The sequence below is a fragment of the Phacochoerus africanus genome, chromosome 2 (assembly GCF_016906955.1).
Source record: "Phacochoerus africanus isolate WHEZ1 chromosome 2, ROS_Pafr_v1, whole genome shotgun sequence".
In the NCBI taxonomy this organism is placed as follows: domain Eukaryota; kingdom Metazoa; phylum Chordata; class Mammalia; order Artiodactyla; family Suidae; genus Phacochoerus; species Phacochoerus africanus.
Genome location: NC_062545.1, coordinates 271059584 through 271082162, shown reverse-complemented (window position 1 = coordinate 271082162; position 22579 = coordinate 271059584). Strand labels below are relative to the sequence as shown.

Here is a 22579-nt window from a genome sequence, read left to right as displayed (position 1 = left end):
AGGCAGGCTTGGCCGGTGGTGTGAATTATAATTAGAAGAAACCAAAGTGAGCGCAGATCGTGACTTCAGGACAAGTGAAGAGCCAGCTACTGCCAATGGCTTTGCCGGCAGTGCAGCTCAAGGTGGGGTACACATCTGCTCCAACCCAGCTCGTCTGCTTCAAGTGGTGTTCCCATTTCCAGGACCACGTTCCTTGGCCATTACTCCTCCATCCCTGCCTGAGAGGCTCATCCCTGATTCTTGACACTGAGCTACTTTTCCAGCCTTAGGGAAAAGCAAACCTACAGAAGTCACTGCCTTCCAACTTACTTGAGTCACAAGAGCACAACTCCATCATTTTAGGCCAACCGGGACTAAAGAAGGTGTCAGACAAAGGTATGGTTACAAGCGGGACCTCCGGATTCACAAGTCAATGCACCTTCTCCATCATGTCCCTGGGACCTGCGGCACCCCCAGGCCCCCAGCTAGCAGCGGAGCTGGTTCTTAACACTGTGCACCTTCGCGCTGCCCCCTCGACTATAAAGGAGCCCTGGTGAGACCCCGTTTGACAAGCAAGGAGCAAGTCAGCTCTAACAGCACAGGAACCAAGATTAATCCTGACCCGTTTCCCAACCCCAGCCCTGCTTGACCCTCCCAGAACCTCCGCATTTTCTCATTCATTCAATCCTTGCTGTGCACCTGCAGCGGTGCCAGGTCCTGTGCTAAGGATAGGCAGGTTAGGGAGACGGCCCAGGAGATCCCAGCTGTCATGGAACTTAGAGGCTAGAGGGAGAGACATTAATTGAATAATCTCATGAATCAATATACAATTACCCATTTCTCAGAGCAACAAAGTGTACCGAAGGGCAGGGGCCTGACCTAGAAGGGCTGCTGTAGGGAAAGGCTCCCTGCCTGAGGGAGGCCTGGGCTAAGATATATGAAGACTTCTTCCTACAAACAAGAAGTGGGGGGTTACACAGAGGCTTCTGTGCCCAGGAGGGACCCTGGGTGCTGCTGGGTTTCCGACAGCTGGAGACAGGGCACTTGCACCTCCAGGCTCTGTGGTGGGGGTGAAAGGGCACATTCGAGGGAGCCAGGGGTATTTCTGCAGGAAAGCAGGGAAGGATCCACCAGCGACGCTGGGTGCAGACCTTGACCCGTGACGAGCTAGTCTTTGCCGCACAAGAGAATGACCAGACATTTATCTGCTGCTTTCTCCTCTCTCTAGCACCACAGTGGCACAAGAGCTTCTTATGAAACCCTAACCTTTCAAAAACAACGGTTACAGAAACTATGACACTGCAGATGTTTGTTAGTGGCTGTGAAACTCAGGAGGCCAAAAGGGGCAAACACAGAGGGCGACCACAGCACATTTGCTCTAGCAGCATTTTTATTTACAAACAGCAATTTCCATTGACTTTATACCATAAAAAAGCCATTTACAAGCAAGAAACAAGAATTCAGAACAAAATTAAGCAGCACTGAAATATTCATGTCACAAATCTAAAACAAAATGAATACAAGAGTAAAATATCATTTGAATAAATAGTCTTAAAATTCATGCTATAAAATAATCCTTAATGGCAAGTTACTAGTTGATACAGCATCCGCTTAGCTAGCTTCATTTACTTCATGTGGTGATGAAGTGTGGAGTCGTGAGGTTACCAGTTTATATTGCAAGATAATGACACTGTGTTAAGTCATTCAAATTGCTCAACCATTTATAACGGAAAAAAATGTTAGCCCTACTAATAAAAGTGGTGAGAGAGATGGTTTTCACATTAGGAAAATGGTCATTCTCGGATAAACCAGGTTAAGTTTACCTCTTACTATAGTCAGGGCAGCAACCAAAGGCTTGGGCAGCAAGTCCAAAGGTTGAATTCACAGCATACTTGTCACTGAGGGGAAGCAAGAGGTCTGGTTACTGAATCTGCTGCAAGGCTTCCTCCAGGACTTGATCGAGAACTACAACAGCCCTGTCTGTGCCAGACCCAGAGGGGAACCAGAGGGAATGGGGTTCTCTTGAGGGCCGGGAAGCCAAGCACTGGGCAGAAACAGTGGAAAACACTCTGGCACTTACTGAAAAGACAGATGTGACATGTGACAACCATTACAAACTTGGAACAATATGAATGACTCTTCTGAACTTTCAGTTCAGTTGCACTGAGTAATATGAAATCTATGATTTATGAACTAGATAGTTTCATATAAAGAATTTACATAATTCCCCAATACTTTCATATATAAAATTTAATAAATAACCCTGACCAGTCTAGAAGCACCATTCAAGGGGCATGTGCCCTTGGAAAATAGTTTAGGTGTTGCATATTTGAGTCCCTTTCAGTGGAGGCTTCACAGGAAACCATTACAGAATTCAACAATAACGATGACAACGACAACAACAAAATCACAGTAACTAATGGAAAACATTGTTAAAATAAAATACATGGATTATTCTTTAAAGTAAAGCTCATTCACATAGATGATTTTCGCCACCCCGCCCCCCCCCCAAGCCCTTGTTTTGTGTTCCTGCAAATTCTTCCTAGAATCTAGGCTGCAAAAACAAAAGTAAAAACAAAACCACACACAAAAATATGCAGGCCTATGGTCTGGGCTAAGGGAAAAACAAAGACTTGGTTTTAACTGCTATCATCAGAAAAGACATCTATTCATGCTCTGGAAGATTCCGAAATTACCAATTTGGTTCTACAGTATATTCTGCTTAACAGTGAACTGACAGTATCCTTTCTGTTTATTTCAAAACAAAACAAAACAAAACAAAAACAAAAACCCGAACAAACAAAAAAAAACTGCCAAGGCAAAGCCAACTGGGAGGCTTTCCATGGACCCCCAAATTAACTCGGCTTCATATACTGTATTTACAAATATAACTTCTAAATGTATTTACAGCTTTAGTAGAAATGAGAGGGGAGAGAACTGATTAGAATGAAAGTAACTGTTTAAAACCACAAACATCAGTAAAAGTATAAAATTCTTTGCTTTCACAGTTTGTAATAACAGGTTAGACACCTAGAGAAAAGGACGCTGTCACTGTCTTCACATTGTCTATGTAGCTGAAAAGGTAGCTCGAGAAGAGACTCAATTATGAACAAACCTCTCTGAATTCAGGATATATTTTACTGTAAAAGATTTCTTCACATATCACTTTCATCTTAACTGATTTTTGCATTTGTTATAAACGAAACATCTCACCTAAAACTGTACAGAAATAGGGACTTTGCTTTCCAAAAAGAGTTGCTCTAAGGAGTTACACAGCGGACTTCGGCTGCGGAGACGTGAACTTCGGGGAGAGAATGTTTCTGTTCTGTGGTCACGTGAATCCTGGCACATCCTCAGGTGACAAGGCACAATTAGGTGCTGCTGCCTGATGTGAATGGAGTTAACCTCTCGCTCGCCGTGCACACGGAGAAGCACGCCGGCGCGCGGGCTCAGAGAGGCCGCCCGGCCCTGTGCTGCTTCGCGTGCTGCCTCCCTCGAAGCCCTGTGGAACCTTACAGTACTGTGTTATGGCTTGAGAATTCTTTCTTAACACTGCTAGCAGTGGAAAGGGGAAAGTGTTAGCAACATGAATGGGAGCAAGTGGAACTTGCAAGATGTGGAATCATGATCGTTAGAGAGAAACTCAATCAATTGTCTGCCCCTTATAACAGTCCCATTACAATGTCTGAACCTGAACTGTACAATCAAAGCAATGTCTATTTTTGTCAAAGACAATTTTGGATAAGTCACTCTTTGGTAAACTCAAACCAGTTAAAACAAATTTACAAGTACAAAGAACTCCATGTAAGGAAGGTTAAGACTGACACAGTGACAAGAACCAGGACATTCAAGGTGCTTGCCCCAAGGGCCTCCCCTCCGAACTCGTCTCACTTATTAGAGGATGCTCTGGGAGACCTCTCAGAAGGCCCTCAGCCTGAGTGAAAAGGAGGTCCTTCCCTGAGCCTGACCTCTTCTGTCCTTGATCTGGGCATTTCTTGTCACAAACTTAATGTGTATCACAATACAAATTTTTTGCATTTAATTCTTTGAAAAAAAAAAAATCAAAACCAAACTTATTCATGTAAGGAGAAAAAAAAAATCATCACAAACATTTACCTGAAACCCCCGAACATATTTAAGTGGGTAAACACTTGGGGTCCAGCCTCCCCCTGAGGCACACGGCTTTGACAGGAGTGGAGCAAGTGCTTCAGGGAGAGAACAGACCCCTTACTTAGGCAGTCTGACAGGAAAAGGCATACTCTATACCCGATTAGCAAAAGCCGCTCCTCGGAGCAGCAGAATTCGCGTGTCTGGACGCAGTAACACTGACGTGGAGCGCGGCAGTCCACGCGTGGACAGATCCCATGTGCTCGAGACGCTACTGCTGCGCGGCTACCGCCCCGGGGCGGGGGTGGCGTGGGGGGTGATCCCGCACGAGGGCCTGCATGATTTTTTCCCCCAAAACACAAACAAAGCAAAAAATCCCCAAACACCCTCCACCCCAACTCCATTCTTGGTATTTTAAGAGCCAAAAAAGCATGTGGAAAACCAGCAAACATCTATTTTCGTATTCTTTAACGCCTAGCCTGAGGTGGGGCTTTTTGCTTTTGTCTTTCTCTCAGGTGGTCTGTGCCGTTCTGTGGAGACGCACTGGTTCTGAGTTTTAGGACCAAGGTTCTCCAGCGGAAGAAGAGTCTGGAGCGCAGACAACTCCCCCGCCCGCGGCCTGCAGCACAAACCCACCACCAAATTGCTTCTAAAAACTACTCTGTCGGAGTATACAGTACCAAAGCAATCTTATAAAGCCCGTTTTGTATACCAGAAGCACACGGGTGAACAAAATATAAAACTGAAGACACTTCCTAAAGTACTAATAAAACCTTCCCCAAACAGGACTGGAGTATGTTTTTATACAGTAATGTGTTTGCCAGCACATGCTTTTGAGGTCTTTTTTCAAGCTATAAACTCGAGAGGAAAAAAGCTGTAATTCACTTTTACCGTTAGATTTCACATTTTCTACAACTATACTGACCTAAGAGATACAGAACATAAAAAATAGCACCACGTGACCAAAAAAATGGTGACACACAGAGATTTGGTGACACACAGAGTATCTTAGAGGGCTTTCTGACTGTTGGTTTCTTGAAGCAGGAAACACTGAGAGTGGGGGAGCCACGGAGGCTCTCGTCAGCACACACAATACTAAGATAGATATATTGCTTGCAATTCCCGTAGAGTATATCTTTACAAAAAGTACAAATTCCAAGTTCTGCAGTTTCCCTGGGAACTGCATGTAGAAAAAGTTGCTGTGCACCTGAACTGGCTGTGTGAAAAGAGAAAGAAAGAAAGAAAGAAAAACCCAAAAAAACCCACAACACTGTTTGGAGAATTTTGTAGACAGAACTACAAATCCCTTTCCTTTAGTGTGAGCACTAACTCACGGTAGAGAGTGATTCAGATTTAGTTACCTGGTATGTATGTTTCTACAGTACGGAATGAAGGTAGATTTATTTGTAGGCCCAGTAAAAACATTGAAAACCACTGCTCCTTTGGGGTTGGCTAATATAACACTACAATATGTAAAAAGGTCAGCACCACGGCTTGTCCAGCTTCCCTACTGGACAACTAACAAAAATTCCAAATGGTTTCCAACCAGAGTTGAGTACATTTTATGGCATTTGGTTTATGTGTTTGTCATGAAGCAGAGCTATGAACACTGTGATTTGCTTTGCTTGCTTTTGGACACAATGAGTAATATATATGAAAACTTACTAACATTCTTTCGAAAGGGAAATAAAGGGGTAAAACCCTAACATAGGTAGGGACGAGACAGAGTCAAAAGCCCTGTTCACATTGTATTAAATTATATATTCTTCTTACATTCACCTCAACCAGAATAAAATCAAATTTGAGAATGTATATATACTATATATATAATAATCGCTTTATTATATATATATATAAATCGTCTAACTACCCCCTAAAAGTAACTTTAAATTAGAAAAGGTTACCCATTTGAATCAGCTGACGGTACCCCCGTCTCCCTCCATGGAAACGCACTGCTGCCAGTGCACAATGAGAGCGTGTGCCCCTTGGCAGAGAACGGAGGGTCAACCAGTTGGCATAGCTAAATCACTGGCAGATTCTGGATGAAGAGTTCAGCCAAAGAGGAATACTGTCAGCCCTGTTTTCCCTGGATACGTTGCCCTTCATGCTTTGAACTGCTTGGGGGAGGGAGGGCAGGGGAAAGGATAAGCACAATGAGGTGTTCCTTCCAGAAACCTCAGAAAAACTGCCAAGAGACCAGGAGATTTCCAGACGGCTGGGACAACCAAAGGGTACAACAAAGCAAATCACAAAGAGGCATTGACTAATGTGCTTTGTGTGGGTGCACGTCTTTACCATCTTAGTCAGGAGCATCCGACACCGTGTGAATTTCCATCCGGGAATCTAGGGCCATCTCTGAGGCCGATGCATCGTTTTCTAGTTTCTGTTCCACGTACACATCTGTTCTCTCAGGGGACTCCATGCGACTCCTGACTTCGGCGACGCCGGGGTGGTTTTTCCGCAGGTGCTGGTTGAGGGTGCCTTGGAACGGGAAGCACTTCCCGCAGATCTCGCAGCGGAACGGCTTGTCGTCGGTATGGCCCCGGATGTGGTACTCCAGCTGGTCCTTCCGAGTGTACTTCTTCCCGCAGAACTTGCACACAAAGGGGGTGATGCCCATATGGAGTCGCATGTGCCTGTCAAGGCTTCCCTTCTGGTTGAAGGACTTTCCACAGTAAATACAGATCAACCTCTCGTTGTACGGGTACCAGTGACCTCTTGCACTCCTCTCCCGGGGACTGCTCTCAAAGCCCGGGTTATTCATCATAGCTTCGCTGTCGGAACCCTGGACCAGGCCCTGCAGGTCACTGTGCAGATGGACAGATAGGGCCCGCTTCTGGCGGGCACGGCCTCCTCGGAAACAGCTCAGCATGGATCTGGATGGGCTGGAATTACTCAATCCTCCAAAAGCTTCGGATACGCTGGCTGGCTGCGAAGCTGCCTGGGAGTAGGAATACGCGTGCTGGAGCACAGAACCATAGGAACCCACGTTCACCGCCACGACTTGTTCCCCATCAACCATCTCGGTGTGGTACCCATCGTCTCCCAGGGAGGAGCTGTCGGAACAGCTGGGCCGGTCGGACTTCTCCATCTTCACTTTGACCTCGGTGATCTGGCTCTCCCTCACCAGCAGGTCCCCTTGCTCGTGGTCCCCCTCTATCTGGATCTCGTACTCAGAGACGCTCCCACTGCTCCCTCGGTCCGAGTGCCCTTCCTCCTGCAAACGGCTGCGCAAAGCTTTGCTGGGCGTAGTCTCCATCCGGAGGTCACTGCTTGTGGTGGGCTGCCGTACCTGAGAGCAGTATGGAGGGGAGATCTCAACCGGGTTGGCAAAGAAGCTGCTGTCTTTAACTCCGTTCCGACTCTCTGGAGTCTCTTCAGCACCGACGGTCACAGAGTCCACGTCTCCAACACTGATTTTTGAATGGATGCTCTCTAGGATCTGCGTGCACTTGTCAATGACACACTGCATCTGAAGGAAGCTGGCTGCAGTCAGAAAACTGACAACATCCTTCAGCTGCAAGGACATTCTTCCAGTGTAACAAAATGAAAGCAACTGTTCAAACACATTGGGGTTTTTAATCACTGATATTGACAAGCCACTCATGGTACTTAGTGCTGAATGGTCCCGGAAATAGGGGGAGCTGGCCGCGAGGACCGCTTTGTGGGCTCGGAATGGCTGACCCTGAATGTGGACAATGATGTCGCATAGTTTCCCTTGCAGGCGGAGTTCGTTTAGCTGGCTCAGAACGGTGCTGCTGTACTCGGGCACATCAAACTGAATAAAACTGCTGCTGTCCATTTCTACTGACATGAAGTGCAATCTGAGGAAACAGAGAGTTTCATAATTCACCAGTGACTCCTCGCCAAGTACAAGCGGCATAAACACAACTTGCAAAAATACTGCCACCACCACCACCACCAGGGTCTGTCTAATCATTTTTCTTCTTGCTTATTTTCAGTCTCTCATGTCTTGGCTAATTCTCCTAAAGCTAAATAACCTAATGATTAATTAACTTAGTGTTCTAATGGCCTAACATTCACCTTGATCAAGGTAAAACATGTTCTATGCCACAGGGTCATTTTAGCTCCAACTGAGAATGGGTATCCTTTTCAAGAAACAGATTTCCCTATTTCGCCTACCTTGGAGGATTTGAAGTACTCTGTAAAAAAATAAGTAAATTTATTTTAAAAAATGTTCTATCTTATTTGTATGTTTCCAATTGGTATTTTTCAAGTATACAGCACACCAGATACACTGAATGGAGCTTAAAAAATAAAAACCCTTTCAGTTTAGAATTTGAGTTGTTAATTTTTTTTTAATTATTATTTTTTTATTTTTTGGTCTTTTTAGGGCTGTACTCGCAGCATATGGAGGGTCCCAGGCTAGGGGTAGAATCGGAGCTGTAGCCACAGCCACAAAAACCTACATCACAACTCATGGCAATGCCAGATCCTTAACCCACTGAGCAAGGCCAGGGATTGAAACTGCGTCCTCATGGATGCTAGTCGGGTTCGTTAACCATTGAGCCACGACAGGAACTCCCTGAGTTGTTATCCTAATGTGCATTTTCTCCCCTTCAGCTCTATGCACCTTTATATCCTTTTGGGCTGATAATTCATAGAGCAAAGCTTGGTCTCTTCCAATGAAGAGTTTTTAGACAGCAGGAGCAAGAAGAATGACAGACACACCACGAGCGTTATCATCACCTGCCAGTGCTCACAGTGTTGGTGAGCTCAGGACAGACTGACTGCCCCTTACCTAGAATCCACAGCACTGAATCACTCAAAACTACAGAACGGTGTATAGTCCAGGCTGCGTTCTCTGACCAAAACACAACAAAATTAGATCACAATTACATTTTTGTTTTTAAAACCCAACCAACAGGAGTTCCCATCATGGCTCAGCAGAAATGAATCTGACTAGCATCCATGAGGACACAGGTTCCATCACTAGCCTCGCTCAGATCCTGCACTGCTGTGGCTGTGGTATAATGGTGTAGGCCGACAGCTACAGCTCCGACTGGACCCCTAGCCTGGGAACCTCCATATGCCGCAGGTACAACCCTAAAAAGACAAAAGAAAAAAAAAAAAACAACCAACAGAAATGTAAACATCTCCTCAATAAGTACTGAATCAAAGAGAAAATGAATCATGAATAAGATTATTTAGAAAATAAGAAAATTCACATCAATCTGTAGCAAGAAGGGTTTAGGAATGAAGTCTACTTATATTTTCGACTTATTTGACAACGTATTAAAAGAAAGAGATGAAAGATATGCGATACAGCAAAGTAAAAAGTGAATAAGTGTAGCGTTTAGATTGAGTATGTAAGTGTTCATTGTAAAATTCAACTTTTCTGTGCTTGAAATTTTTCACAATAAAATGGTGGAGTTCTGAAATAAGGCCAGAAAATTAATTTTAATTTTTTTTAATTTTTGCTTTTTAGGGCAGTGCCCGAGGCATATAGAAGTTCCCAGGCCAGGGGGTTTAATAATTGGAGCCACAGGTGCCAGCTTACACCACAGCAACAAGAACTCCCTGAAATAATGAATTTTAACAGGCAAAGTCAGTGTCTTAAAAATTTTTTTAATCATTAAACAAAGAAAAAAAATAAATGGAATGAGGAGTTCCCATTGTGGCTCAGTGGGTTAAGAACCCAACTAGTATCCATGAGGATGTGGATTTGATCCTTGACCTGGCTTGGTGGGTTAAGGATCCACAGTTGTCCTAAACTACAGTGTAGCTCGCAAATTCAGCTAGGATCTGGCGTTGCTGTGGCTATGGCGTAGGCCAACAGCTGTGGCTCAGATTATTAGACCCCTAGCTTCCTAGCCTAGGAACTTCCATGTGCCGCAGGTGGGGCCCTAAAAAGACAAAAAAAAAAAAAAAAAAAAGGAATGGCTTAAGAGGTTAGAAAAGGAACAACAAACTAAAAACCAAGGAAAACAGGAATTCCCATCACGGCTCAGTAGTTAATGAATCCGACTAGGAACCAAGAGGTTGTGGGTTCGATCCCTGGCCTTGCTCAGTGGGTTAGGGATCCGGCGTTGCCGTGAGCTGTGGTGTAGGTCGCAGACGCGGCTCAGAATCCCACTTTGCTGTGGCTCTGGCGTAGGCTGGTGGCTACTGCTCTAATTCAATCCCTAGCCTGGGAACCTCCATATGCCGTGGGAGCAGTCCAAGAAATGGCAAAAAGACAGGAAAAAAAAAAAAACAAAGAAAACAAAAAAGTAACTAATACCAAACAGTATTTAATGACAAAGTTTTAAATTTTAAGACAACACAACGTGCAACTTAACCTAAGACTCCTGCAGAAAAAGATCAATCAGTGTGATAGATCTCACAGAATTCTTTTTAATCACGACAATTTGTTAAAACATTTTCGTCAAAGAGAAATCCTGTGCCCTTATTTATCCTACACTTATGATTGAAATCAATTTGCAGTCGGAACAGAATGGACATATTTTTAGTGTGACATAAATGGGCAGAAATAAATTAAAAAGAAACAGAAGTTCCAAAGCACAAATGATCTTCAGGCCCTTCACACTGCTCTAGATGCATGTTAAAACACTTCAAGTGTCTCTGTTTGTATGGCATAAATCTGATAGCAAAAGATGGCGAATAGCATAGAGAAGACCGCCAGCCTTACCTAAGTAAAGGGACTTCACTAAACACTTTCTTCAGTATCCTACAGGAAATACTAGCAAATATATAATCTACCAAAGGAATATGTATTATGATCAAATGTAAGGATGGCTATGTGCTAGGACATACACGAATATAATCTGCAACCTCAATAAGTCAAAGGAGAAAAACCATATGGCCAAATCAAGTACATGCCAAAAAATGCATTTTGGAAAGTTAAATGCCCTTTCAAAGTAAGCTAGGGATAGAACATTTTCTTAATATAATAAGTAGTATCTACTGCAAACCAATGGCAACATCACCCTTAAAAAGGAAACATTATATCCACATTTCCCAAAATGTATTTAGTAGAACTCCAGTCCCAAGCTCAATATCCTTACCTCCCAGGAATTAAAAAAAAAAAAAAACTTATTAGCATAATAACCCATCTGAAAAGTCCTGGAGACAAGAATTCTGTTTAACTCAGCGGTTTGGAACTCATTTAACTGTGAAACTCTCTCTCAAGGTACAAGTATTAATATTCCGAGGAATTAGTGTTCTCTCACTCACACTCTGGTGAACACTTCTGTAATTTCCTTTAGGGTGTCTGGAAGGATACAAGGTTGCCTGTTCACCAATGCTCTTACTTAACATTGTTCTTTAAGTTCCAGCCAAAGCAGCAAGACAAGAAAATCAAGGCATAAAACCTTTAGAGAAGGGGAAGTGAAATGACTTTTCAAGGGAAATATGGCTATTTACATAGAAAATATAAGAAAGGAGTTCCTGCTGTGGTGCAGTAGGTTAAGAATCCAACTGCAGCACCTTGGGTCGCTACAGAGCCCGGGTTCAATCCCTGGCCCAGGAACTTCTACATGCCTTGGGTGTGGCCATAAAATGAAAGAAAGAAAAAAAGGAAAGAAAAGGAAGGAAGGAAGGAAGGAAGGGGAACACAAGAGAATCACTTGAAAAAAATGTGTTAGAATCAGGATCTAACAAGTGTAGAGTTTCAAAAACTATTATTCATAAAAAACCAGTTAGGTAAGCTAATGACAAGTAACAACCAACAATAGTAACAGAAACTATACAACATCTGGGGAATAAATAAAAAACAGGACCTACGATAAGAAAACTCTAACGCTTTAATAAGGACAAAGACATATATAAATGAAGACACATATCATGCTCCTGGCAGGAAGATGTATGTGATTACTATAAAGACAGGCACTTTCTCCCCCATATTAATGTATAAATATAATGCAGCCCAATGGAGTACCTTTTTTTTTTTTTTTTTAAGGGCCGCACCTGTGGCATATGGGAGTCTCCAGGCTAGGGGTTGAATCAGAGCTGCAGCTGCTGGCCAACACCACAGCCACAGCAATGCCAGATCCAAGCCATGTCTGCGACCTACACCACAGCCTCATAGCAATGCCAGATCCTTAACCCCACTAAGCAGATACTTAACCTACTGCGCAGGGCCAGGGATCAAACCCACAACCTCACAGGTACTAGTTGGGTTCGTTACTGCTGAGCCACAACTGGTACTCCCAATGGAGAACTTTCTTAAAGAAACTTGACAGGAGTTTCCGTCGTGGCACAGTGGTTAACGAATCCGACTAGGAACCATGAGGTTGCGGGTTCGGTCCCTGCCCTTGCTCAGTGGGTTAACGATCCGGCATTGCCGTGAGCTGTGGTGTAGGTTGCAGGCGCGGCTCGGATCCCGCGTTGCTGTGGCTCTGGCGTAGGCCGGTGGCTACAGCTCTGATTCGACCCCTAGCCTGGGAACCTCCATATGCCGCAGGAGCGGCCCAAGAAATAGCAACAACAACAACAACAACAAAAAAGACAAAAAAAAAGAAAAAGAAAAAGAAACTTGACAACACGACTTTAAAACTCATCTAGAACACTGCTGTCCAACAGAAAGATAATGCAAGCCACGTATAACGTCTTCTAGCAGTTACACTGCCTAAAAGTAAAAACATAAATTTTATTTATTTATTTTTTGTCTTTTTGCTATTTCTTTGGGCCGCTCCCATGGCATATGGAGGTTCCCAGGCTAGGGGTCGAATTGGAGCTGTAGCCGCCAGCCTACACCAAAGCCATGGCAACGCGGGATCCGAGCCGTGTCTGCAACCTACACCACAGCTCATGGCAACACCGGATCCTTAACCCACTGAGCAAGGCCAGGGACCGAACTCGCAACCTCATGGTTCCTAGTCGGATTCGTTAACCACTGCGCCACGACGGGAACTCCAAAACATAAATTTTAACACATTTAACCCAATACAACTAAAACATTATCATTTCAACATCAATATTAGAAAGTTACAAACCAGATATTTTATACTCTTTTTTCATAGCAAGTCTTTGAAATGTAAGGTATATTTTACTTTTATAGCACATCTCAATTTGGAATAACTACATTTCAAGTGCTCAATAGTCACACCTGACCAGTGGCTACCACATTGAACAGCACAGATCTACGAGAATAAATGCTGAAGAAATTTTTCAAAAAAGAAAAATACAGCCAAACATATAGATGTCAAAATGTTTAAGGAGGCTATACTTCATTCATATCATTAAGTATATATCAAGGGTCTTCTGCATGCCTGGCATTAGGGATCCAAGCGAGCTACAATTCTCTCACAAACTGTGATAAGAGCTATGAGATCTTTCACAATGGAGGAGTGGTCAGACAAGGCCATGTGAACAAGTGATATTTCAACTCAAGGATGAGTAAAGGCTAGCCAGATATTGGGGGCAGGGGGAGTGCTGCAGGGAAATGTTCCAGTTTTCCAGATAGAAAGAATCACATGCCCAGAGATGGGAGCTGGAGTTGGGAAAGAAGGAAATATTAGAGCGTTGTGGCCCAGCTGGGATGAGGAGAAAGGGCAGAGGCCACATGAGGCTATCCAGGTAGGTAGAAATCAGACTAGGGTGGGCCCTTCGGGGCTATTTTCAGCCAGTGAAAAAGAAAGACTTCTTGAAATAGATGCTGCTTGGATAACATAATAAATAGTGAGTTAGATCCCTTCTTTACAACATACCCGAAAATAACTTCAAGAGAAGGCATTTCTAAACACACACATAGATACCAGAAGAAAGGGAGATTTAACTATTTAAGCAAAAACTTTTAGGAGTTCCTCTGTGGTGTGGAGGGTTAAGGTTCGGGTGCTGTCAATGTGGCAACCTGGGTGGCTGCTCTGGTGCAGGTTCCATCTCTGGCCCCGGAACTTCCACATAGCACAGCCGTGGCCAAAAAACAAACAAAATACTTCTGTACATCTAAAAGTATACCCTTTACCATGGAGTTTCCGTCATGGCTCAGTGGTTAGCGAATCCGACTAGGAACCATGAGGTTGCCAGTTCGATCTCTGGCCTTGCTCAGTGGGTTAAGGAGCTGGCATTGCCGTGAGCTGTGGTGTAGGTCGCAAACGCTGCTCAGATGTGCTGTCGCTGTGCCTGTGGCGTAGGCCAGCGGCTACAGCTCCGATTGGACCCCTAGCCTGGGAACCTCCATATGCCGCAGGAGCGGCCCTAAAGAAGACCATAAATAAATAAATAAATAAAAGTATACCCTTTACCAAAAAAAAAAAAAGACAAATTATGAAAAATATAACCTCTACAGCAGAGAAGTATCAAACTTTTATAAATCAATAAAAGCCAAATATAACTGAAAAATGGGCAAAGAATATGAACAGATGCTAAAAAATCATTTAAAATAGCCTTTAAATAGAGGGATGAAATGGTTAGCAACATCATCAATAAACAAAGAAATAAAAATTAACATGAGACACAACTTTTCTTTTTGGAACTGCCCAGACTTAAAAAACGCAAGGCTTCTGACAGTGTTAATAGGGACGGGGTGCTCTCATATACTTCTGGTAGGCAAATATAACAAAAGCCTTAATTAAAGTAGTAATTTCTCTTGACTCAGCACTTTGTATTATTTAAAAAAATCATGAAAATAAGCGCAAGAATTTATCCATAACTATATTCAATTACTACAGCAAACAATGGAAACAACCTAAATGTCCAACGAGGGACTTATTCAAGTCTGGCACACCCACACCCTGAAGACCGTGTCATTATTAAAACGATGTCAAAGAATACAAAGTGAGCTCCCCAAGAGGTGAGCACCATGAGGGTGGGAATTTCTATCTGCTTTATTAACCACCTGCCAGATGACTGCCTGGCACATGGTGGATACTCAATAAATATCTGCTGGATACATATTTAATAACATAGCAGAAAAGGAGGTAGCAGGAGTTCTCATCATGGCACAGCGGAAAAGAATCCAACTAGGAACTAGGAGGTTGCGGATTCGATCCCTGGCCTTACTCAGTGGGTTAAGGACCCGGTGTTGCCGTGAGCTGTGGTGTAGGTCGCAGATGCGGCTCGGATCTGGCGTTGCTGTGGCTGTGTCCAGCGGCTGTAGCTTCGATTAGACCCCTAGCCTGGGAACCTCCATTTCTTTTTGAGGGTGTGGCCCTCAAAAAGACAAAAAAAAACAAAAACAAAAAACCTGTTTAAAAAAAATGAGGTAGCAGATGAACTATAAATCAACAGGAGGTTATGGGTGACGGAAATGGTCTAAAACTGAATTATGGTGACAGTTTGACAACTTTTTTTTTTTTTAGGTTTTTCTCTGAAGTTTGACAACTTTTTAAGTTTACTAAAAGTTACTGAATTGTACACCTAAGATGGATGAATTTTATATGTAAGGTATACCTCAAAAAAGCTGTTAAAAAAATCAGGTAACCATAAAATAGAGAGGAAGATATTTCTAAAAGTATATATGTAAACATGACACTAAATATACATACCTTAAAAATGTATACAAAATATTTACATTAATGTAAGAGTAAAGATGTTTTAACTTTCTTCTTTGTATTTGTCTGTATTTTCTTTTTTTTTTTAATATGTTTATTGTAATTTTTTTTTGTCTTTTTGTCTTTTTGTTGTTGTTGCTATTTCTTGGGCCGCTCCCCGCGGCATATGGAGATTCCCAGGCTAGGGGTCGAATCGGAGCTGTAGCCACCGGCCTACGCCAGAGCCACAGCAACGCGGGATCCGAGCCGCGTCTGCGACCTACACCACAGCTCATGGCAACGCCGGATCGTTAACCCACTGAGCAAGGGCAGGGACCGAACCCGCAACCTCATGGTTCCTAGTCGGATTCGTTAACCACTGCGCCACGACGGGAACTCCTGTCTGTATTTTCTGAACTTCTGTAAGAGAACTTGTATTACTTGGAATGACAACCAGAAAAAAATGAATGAGGAAACTCTTTTCATACTAATATACAATCACTATAAGATTTGCTGAATGAAAAAGGTGAGATGCAGAGCAGTGTGTATGCTGTTTGTATAAAGTGATACGAAAACTCATACTCCTCACTGTATCAGTATTTTCATATACAGATTATGAGCAGAATATTTCTGGAACGATGCACAAAAACAAAGGGCCTCTTGGGAGGGGGATGAGGCAGGCTGAAGGCCTTTCAGTGAATCATATTAGACTCTTAAAAAAAACTTAAGGCATCTCATCCAGTTTTTTTAAAATAATAAAAGACCATGAAGATCATAATATAACTATTAGAAGCCTGAATCTGGAGTCAGATGTAGATTCAAATGATAACTGCTTTCCACTTGTAAAACCTTGGGGAAGGTACTTTATAAACTTGCCAAGTCTCAGTTTTCTTTTATGACGGTAGTAGCAGTAATAAGATTCTTTGCCTCATGAGGAGTTATGGAAGCACTTAGCACGCGGCAACCAAGGTCACCTATTACAGACTTTCTTTAGGGGAACAGGAGGGTGTAACAGAGAACAGGCTTTGAAGCTGGACTTGGATAGGAATCCTCTGTGCCACTTTCTAATGAAAATCATAACAATGAACATTTAAATAGCTCTGTGGCCTTGAACAAGTCAGTTAACTTTGATCTCTGTATCTAGAAAAGGTCTTGAAAGAACTACTGCTCAACACGACTGCTATGATAATTGAATGAGGGAAATTCATGCAACGAATGTGTATAATAGCTTACATGTAATGAGTACCAAACTTGTGCTAAACTTCTTACATATATTAATTTACATATATTAATTACATATATCACTTTGAATACTATGATTGCTCCCTCTTTACAGATGAAGAAACTGAAGAAAAGAAGTTAAGACTCTTGCCAAAGGTCCCGGAGCTAACACATGGACTTAGTCTGGCTCCAGAGATCACACTCATGGCTATAGAGACTGCCTTCTAGACACACGGACAGACTGGCACCTACCAAGTGGTCAAATGCTCCCTTTTTGTTACAGCATCTTCAGGACACAAAGGTGTGTAAATCATGACTTTTGGAATTAAAGGGCAAAAGGAAAGTAGGTTCAGGCTTTTTTTTTCTTTTCCAGGCATGCAGAAATTCCTGGGCCAGGGATCGAACCCAGGCTACAGCAGCCACCTAAGCCATAGCAGTGACAACACTGGATCCTTAAGCTGCTGTGCCACAAGGGAACTCCGTAGGCTTTTTAAAGGTTTGGAGTCCCAGGCGAAAACCAACAAGAAATAAATACATAAAAACAAAAAAGCATTTCTGAAATAGTCTGCCAAACTGAAAATAGCTTCACAATGAGCCTTCCTCTCTGTGTGTGGCTTTTTATCTTCTTCTCAGAAGAAAAGTAGAGAACTACACTTGGAAAGAAAATCACCGACGAGAAAAAGACCATGATTAACACCTAAGAGAGGAATTCCATTTTTCTGCAAAACGAGAGAGGAAGTGCTCTCCTCTCCTCTCCTTGACACTGCCACTTCCTCTCGGCAGTGACAACAAAATTCAGACTCCTGCCTAAAGCTGCTAACAAGCAACACCCTTGAGTAAGAGGCTTCTCAACGCTGACATATGGAGGATTGACAGAGTATTTATGTCCTAGGCACATGACTAGGCTAAAGGGAATAAAAGGCATAATGAACCACAATTCTACACCCATCGACCAGATTTATCAGATCCAGCGATAAATGGAAGTAGAGGAAAGCCAGAACCTCCTACAGAGACACCAAGGTCGACCAGAACCTTCTACCCTCCATATCAGCAATTCCCCAGCATGGTTCTCAGTGGTTCCTTGGGGGTCTTGATTTCTCCCTGCATAGAATGTCAGTGGGCCCATACCTAAGTTAGTGTTTAATTTCATCTTTAAAATGAAACATATGCATGTGGTCAAACTTCAAACTACAGTACAGAAAAATATAAAATGGACAGCAAAACTCTTCTTCAGCTTTTCTTCCCAAAGATAATCACTGGCAAAAAGTTGTCTGGTATTCTTTCAGCAAAAACTGTAAACATAATCTGCATAAATTGTTCTGCACTCTGTTTTTGTTGTTGTTGTTTGTTTGTTTTTGTATTTTCTAGGGCTGCATGCACGGCATATGGAGGTTCCCAGGCTAGGGTTCTGATCAGAGCTGTAGCTGCTGGCCTTCCCACAGGCCTTTGCCAGAGCCATGGCTATGCCAGATCCAAGCCACATCTGCGACCTACACCACAGCTCACAGCAACACCGGATCCTTAATCCACTGAGCGAGGCCAGGGATCGAACCCACAACCTCATGGTTCCTAGTCGGATTCGTTAACCACTGAGCCACAATGGGAACTCCTGCACTCTGCTTTTTAAAAATGTATTTAATACACCTTTCCATAGCAGCACAAACTCACCTACTTCCTGGTATTCCCCTCATGGCTGTGTCACGATGTACTTCATCAGTCCCCATGAGACACCAAGAGCAGGAGACAATTCAGTCAAAGTATTCCTCCTGGCAGAGGAGCTGCTGCATTAGTTTTTCACATCAATGGGTAATGCCAGCCCACCTCCCCAAAGGTGGCAGCAACTGTACTTTCACCGACAGCCCATGAAGTGTCAGTTCCCCCCATAACGGTCAAGAATGATTATCGAAGAGTTCCCATCGTGGCTCAGTGGAAACAAATCTGACTAGTAACCATGAGAACACAGTTTCAGTCCCTGGCCTCGCTCAGTCGGTTAAGGATCCAGCGTTGCTGTGAGCTGTGGTGTAGGTGGCAGACGCGGCTGGGCTCTGGCATTGCTGTGGCTGTGGCGTAGGCTGGCATCTGTGGCTCTGATCCCAATTCAACCCCTAGCCTGGGAATCTCCGTATGCCACGGGTGTGGCCCTAAGAAGACAAAAAAAAAAAAGAAAAAAAAAGAATGACAACTGAATTTTTCACTTTTGCCACACTGACAGGTTAAAAACGGTATCTCATTGTTTTGATGTGATTTAATTATAAATGAGATTGATCAGCTTTTCTCATGTTCAATGGCAATTTGTCTAAGTTTGTCTTTGAACTACCTACTCACATCCTTTGCCCACATCTGCCTTTTTTATTGAACTGTCAGAGTTCTTTGCAAATTAAGAAAATTAGCCTTTTGTCGAATGTGCTGCCAGTATTGGATTTAATTGCAATCACTAAATGGCATGCTGACTGGGAATTTAAATTATTTTTCTACATTTATAGGAAATATTCAATTTCAATCTTCTACATGCATAAAACCAAAGGGAATTCAAAGATGAGTAAGAGTCCCAGTCTTGCAGTCTGATACAGGCTTACTGCAGACTTGTCCAAATTCAGAGAGAGATGGGAATGGAACTGCTTTTTGATAAGGCATAGAAGTGATTTATATTAGTTTTTCTTTTAGACTAAGTTTGGAGCTACATCAGAAAACACTAAGTACATCAGACTCAGTATTCTTCAGTTCAACAGATTAATCACAGGTATTTCTGTCCATTATAGTAAACAAAAAACATCCTGAGGAGCTCCTGTGTTGGCTCAGCAGTAAAGAACCCAAGGAGTATCCATGAGGACACGGGTTCGATCTCTGGTCTCGCTCAGTGAGTTAAGGATCCGGCATTGCAGTGAGCTATGGTGTAGGTTGCAGACATGGGTCACATTTGGCGTGGCTGTGGTGCAGGCCGGCAGCTGCAGCTCCAATTCAACCCCTAGCCTGGGAACTTCCAAATGCCACAGGTGCGGCCCTAAAAAGACGGAAAAAAAAAAAAAAGAAGGAAAAAAGAAAAAAAGAAGTAATTTCTTTTAAAAAACACATATGGAAAGGATATCAGTTGAAAATGGTTTGTTCGGAAATTCAAACTTGTCAACTTTTTTATTTCGTCATAGCTTTTTGCTGCTCATTCAACCAATGGACACACAAACTTCCCGCTCTTCATTTCTTTAACTTAAATGTACTTTCACACCTCCGGAAGCAGCTCTCACCTGACACCCAGCCCCTGCCCCGGCCAGCTGAGACTGCCACCACTGGTCTCAACAGTAGGTTCTGGGAAGAACCACCGCGGATGTGGGCAGTCCCAACATTTGTCCAGCCACCTACACTGGTCTCAGCAACTCAGGAGGATCACTGCCACCTTCCCCCACACTCCTCAGCCTCCCCCGCCTTATTTGGGAAAGTCCATCATTATCACCAGTAAACAACATTTACTCAATACTCTATGCTAGGCATGGCTTAAAGGTCTTATATGCATTATTTCACTAAATAAATCCTCTTGACCTTCCCCAGAAGGCAGCTATTATTACCCCTACCTGAGAGGGGGGGAAACTGAGGCTCTGAGAGGCTAACATTTTCAGGACTGTCTGGCCATCCAGGCCCCCTAGACATTAGCCCCTTATTCTTGTTTTTTTGTTTTGTTTTGTTGTTTGTTCTAGATGGGGTTTTTTTTTGTTTGTTTTGTTTTGTTTTTGCTTTTCAGGGCCACACCCACAGCATATGGAAGTTCCCAGGCTAGGGGTAAAATTGGAGCTGCAGCTGCCAACCTATGCCACAGCCACAGCAATGCCAGATCTGAGCTGTGTCTGCAACCTACACTACAGCCCACGGCAACGCTGGATCCTTTAACCCACTGAGAGAGGTCACATTTCCATGAATACTATTTGGGTTCAACCTGCAACAGGAATTCCCCATTATTCTTGTTTAATGTGCCCAAGTGGAACAGCAGGATCAGCAGAGGAAGCAGGACAGGAAAAGAAAACTTGCTCCAGGTTACACTCCTGCCGTAGATGGTGGCCAGGGAAAGGGACAGTGACAGGTGGCAAACATCCTCCCATTGCTGCCCAAGGCTCCTACTCCCTCCTCTCTGTGAGGAGGAAAGAGGCAGAGAAGAAAGGCAAAAGGAGGAGTTCCAGTCGTGGCGCAGTGGTTAACGAGTCCGACTAGGAACCATGAGGTTGCGGGTTCGGTCCCTGTCCTTGCTCAGTGGGTTAAGGATCCGGCGTTGCCGTGAGCTGTGGTGTAGGTTGCAGACGCGGCTCGGATCCCGCGTTGCTGTGGCTCTGGCGTAGGCCAGTGGCTACAGCTCCGATTGGACCCCTAGCCTGGGAATCTCCATATGCCGCGGGAGCGGCCCAAGAAATGGCAAAAAGACAAAAAAAAAGGCAAAAGGAGGCATTTTAGTAACACACGTCAACTTTACGAGAGACTGAGCAGTCTCAGCTCTAGGAATTTACGACAGCACCCTCTCTCAAGACGAAGCTCTCCCTCTCCTCTAGATCAAAGTCACTAGTGGAGAGAAGGGCTGTTAGCAGAAAGAAGACCCAGGTGGCCCTCCAGCTGCAGCATATTCTGCCTCCCCTATTCACAGCTTTATCCTCTCATCCTCATCAGAGCCCTGTAGGCTGGCTGATTTTACCTGCTTTAAACAAACAGCTAACTTTATCTGCTATAGCATCCATTAATTAGAAACCACTGATACAAGGCTCAAGTAAGTGGTCCTTTCAGTGTTCGAAGGTGAAAGTCGCAGAGAGCAAATGCGGCGCAGACAACACAGGTTCAGCCCAAGTTCAAGAGTTCCCGCTGTGGCACAGTGTGTTAAGGATCCAGAGGTGCTGCAGCTGTGGTTCAGATTTGATCCCTGGCCAGGAATTCCACGTGTCGTGGGTGCAGCTGAAAAAGAAAAATAAATAAATAAACAAAAAGCAAGAGTAGACGGTGAGGTGAGGGGCTCTCCAGGATGGACCGAGAAGTGAGGAAGCCAAGTCTGAAAGCACCGAAGCCAGAAGCAAAGCTAGGGCAAGACAGAACCAAGCAGGACACATGCGGGGAGTTAAGGCAGACTGGGCAATGGGGGCAGGGAGGCCAATCACCCAGGGAGGCAGTGCGGGTACAAGCCGAGGGGGAGAGGCACTGTCCTGTAAATCCCCATACAAGTCAGCCTGGATACTCGACCCACAGACTTGCAGTAAAACGTGAAGGCGAGGGGTCCCGGCAAAAACATGCACGCGTGCTCTGCAAACTAAGATCTGGTGCAAGACCTTATGCCAGTAAGGCTTAGCAAGTAGAGCTGCTTGAAATCTTTGCACGTTTCCACCCCAAAAAAGTTTCAGAACATAGGACCACACCCAGGCATCAGGACAAGACACTATTTTGAAATGCTACAAACAAGGGAATGATACCCCTAATCCAGACTCCGAGGCTAAGAATAAATACATTTAAAAAGCCACTTTGCAAAGACAGGGAAACCAGCTGTCTACCACACACACTGAGCCCGGGAAGGGTGAACAGAGAGTAGTTCATGGACGCTCTGCTCTTCCTTCCACCCCACCCTCCCACTCAGCTCCAGCAAATGAGGCAAAAGGCAATGAGTGCTCTTATGTATGATCACTACAGGTTCACATAAAATAAAACGCCCAGTGGGAAAATACAGCTCCCAAGTTTTCTTTTTTTTTTTTGATAGCAAGAAATAGATTTACTAAGATAGGATCCGTGTGAGAGATGCAAGTGGGCAAGTGAGGAGGCTCTGCCTGCTCCCTAAGTTTTCAAAGGTGCTGCATGTTTACTAATTTTTTATAAGGCACCAGGGA

At 43.8% G+C, this 22579-nt stretch overlaps 1 protein-coding gene across 3 annotated transcripts in view; it reads right to left on the bottom strand.

The window, feature by feature from the left end:
- Positions 1-1351: 1351 nt before the first annotated feature.
- ZBTB34 (zinc finger and BTB domain containing 34) overlaps positions 1352-22579 on the bottom strand; it is a 28926-nt gene continuing 7698 nt past the window's right edge. For all 3 annotated transcript variants that reach the window (XM_047768425.1, XM_047768427.1, XM_047768424.1), the window contains one exon: positions 1352-7910. In XM_047768425.1, coding sequence (XP_047624381.1) covers positions 6386-7900 — 1515 coding nt within the window. In that variant the 5' untranslated portion in view covers positions 7901-7910 and the 3' untranslated portion in view covers positions 1352-6385. The remainder of the gene's footprint in view (positions 7911-22579) is intronic.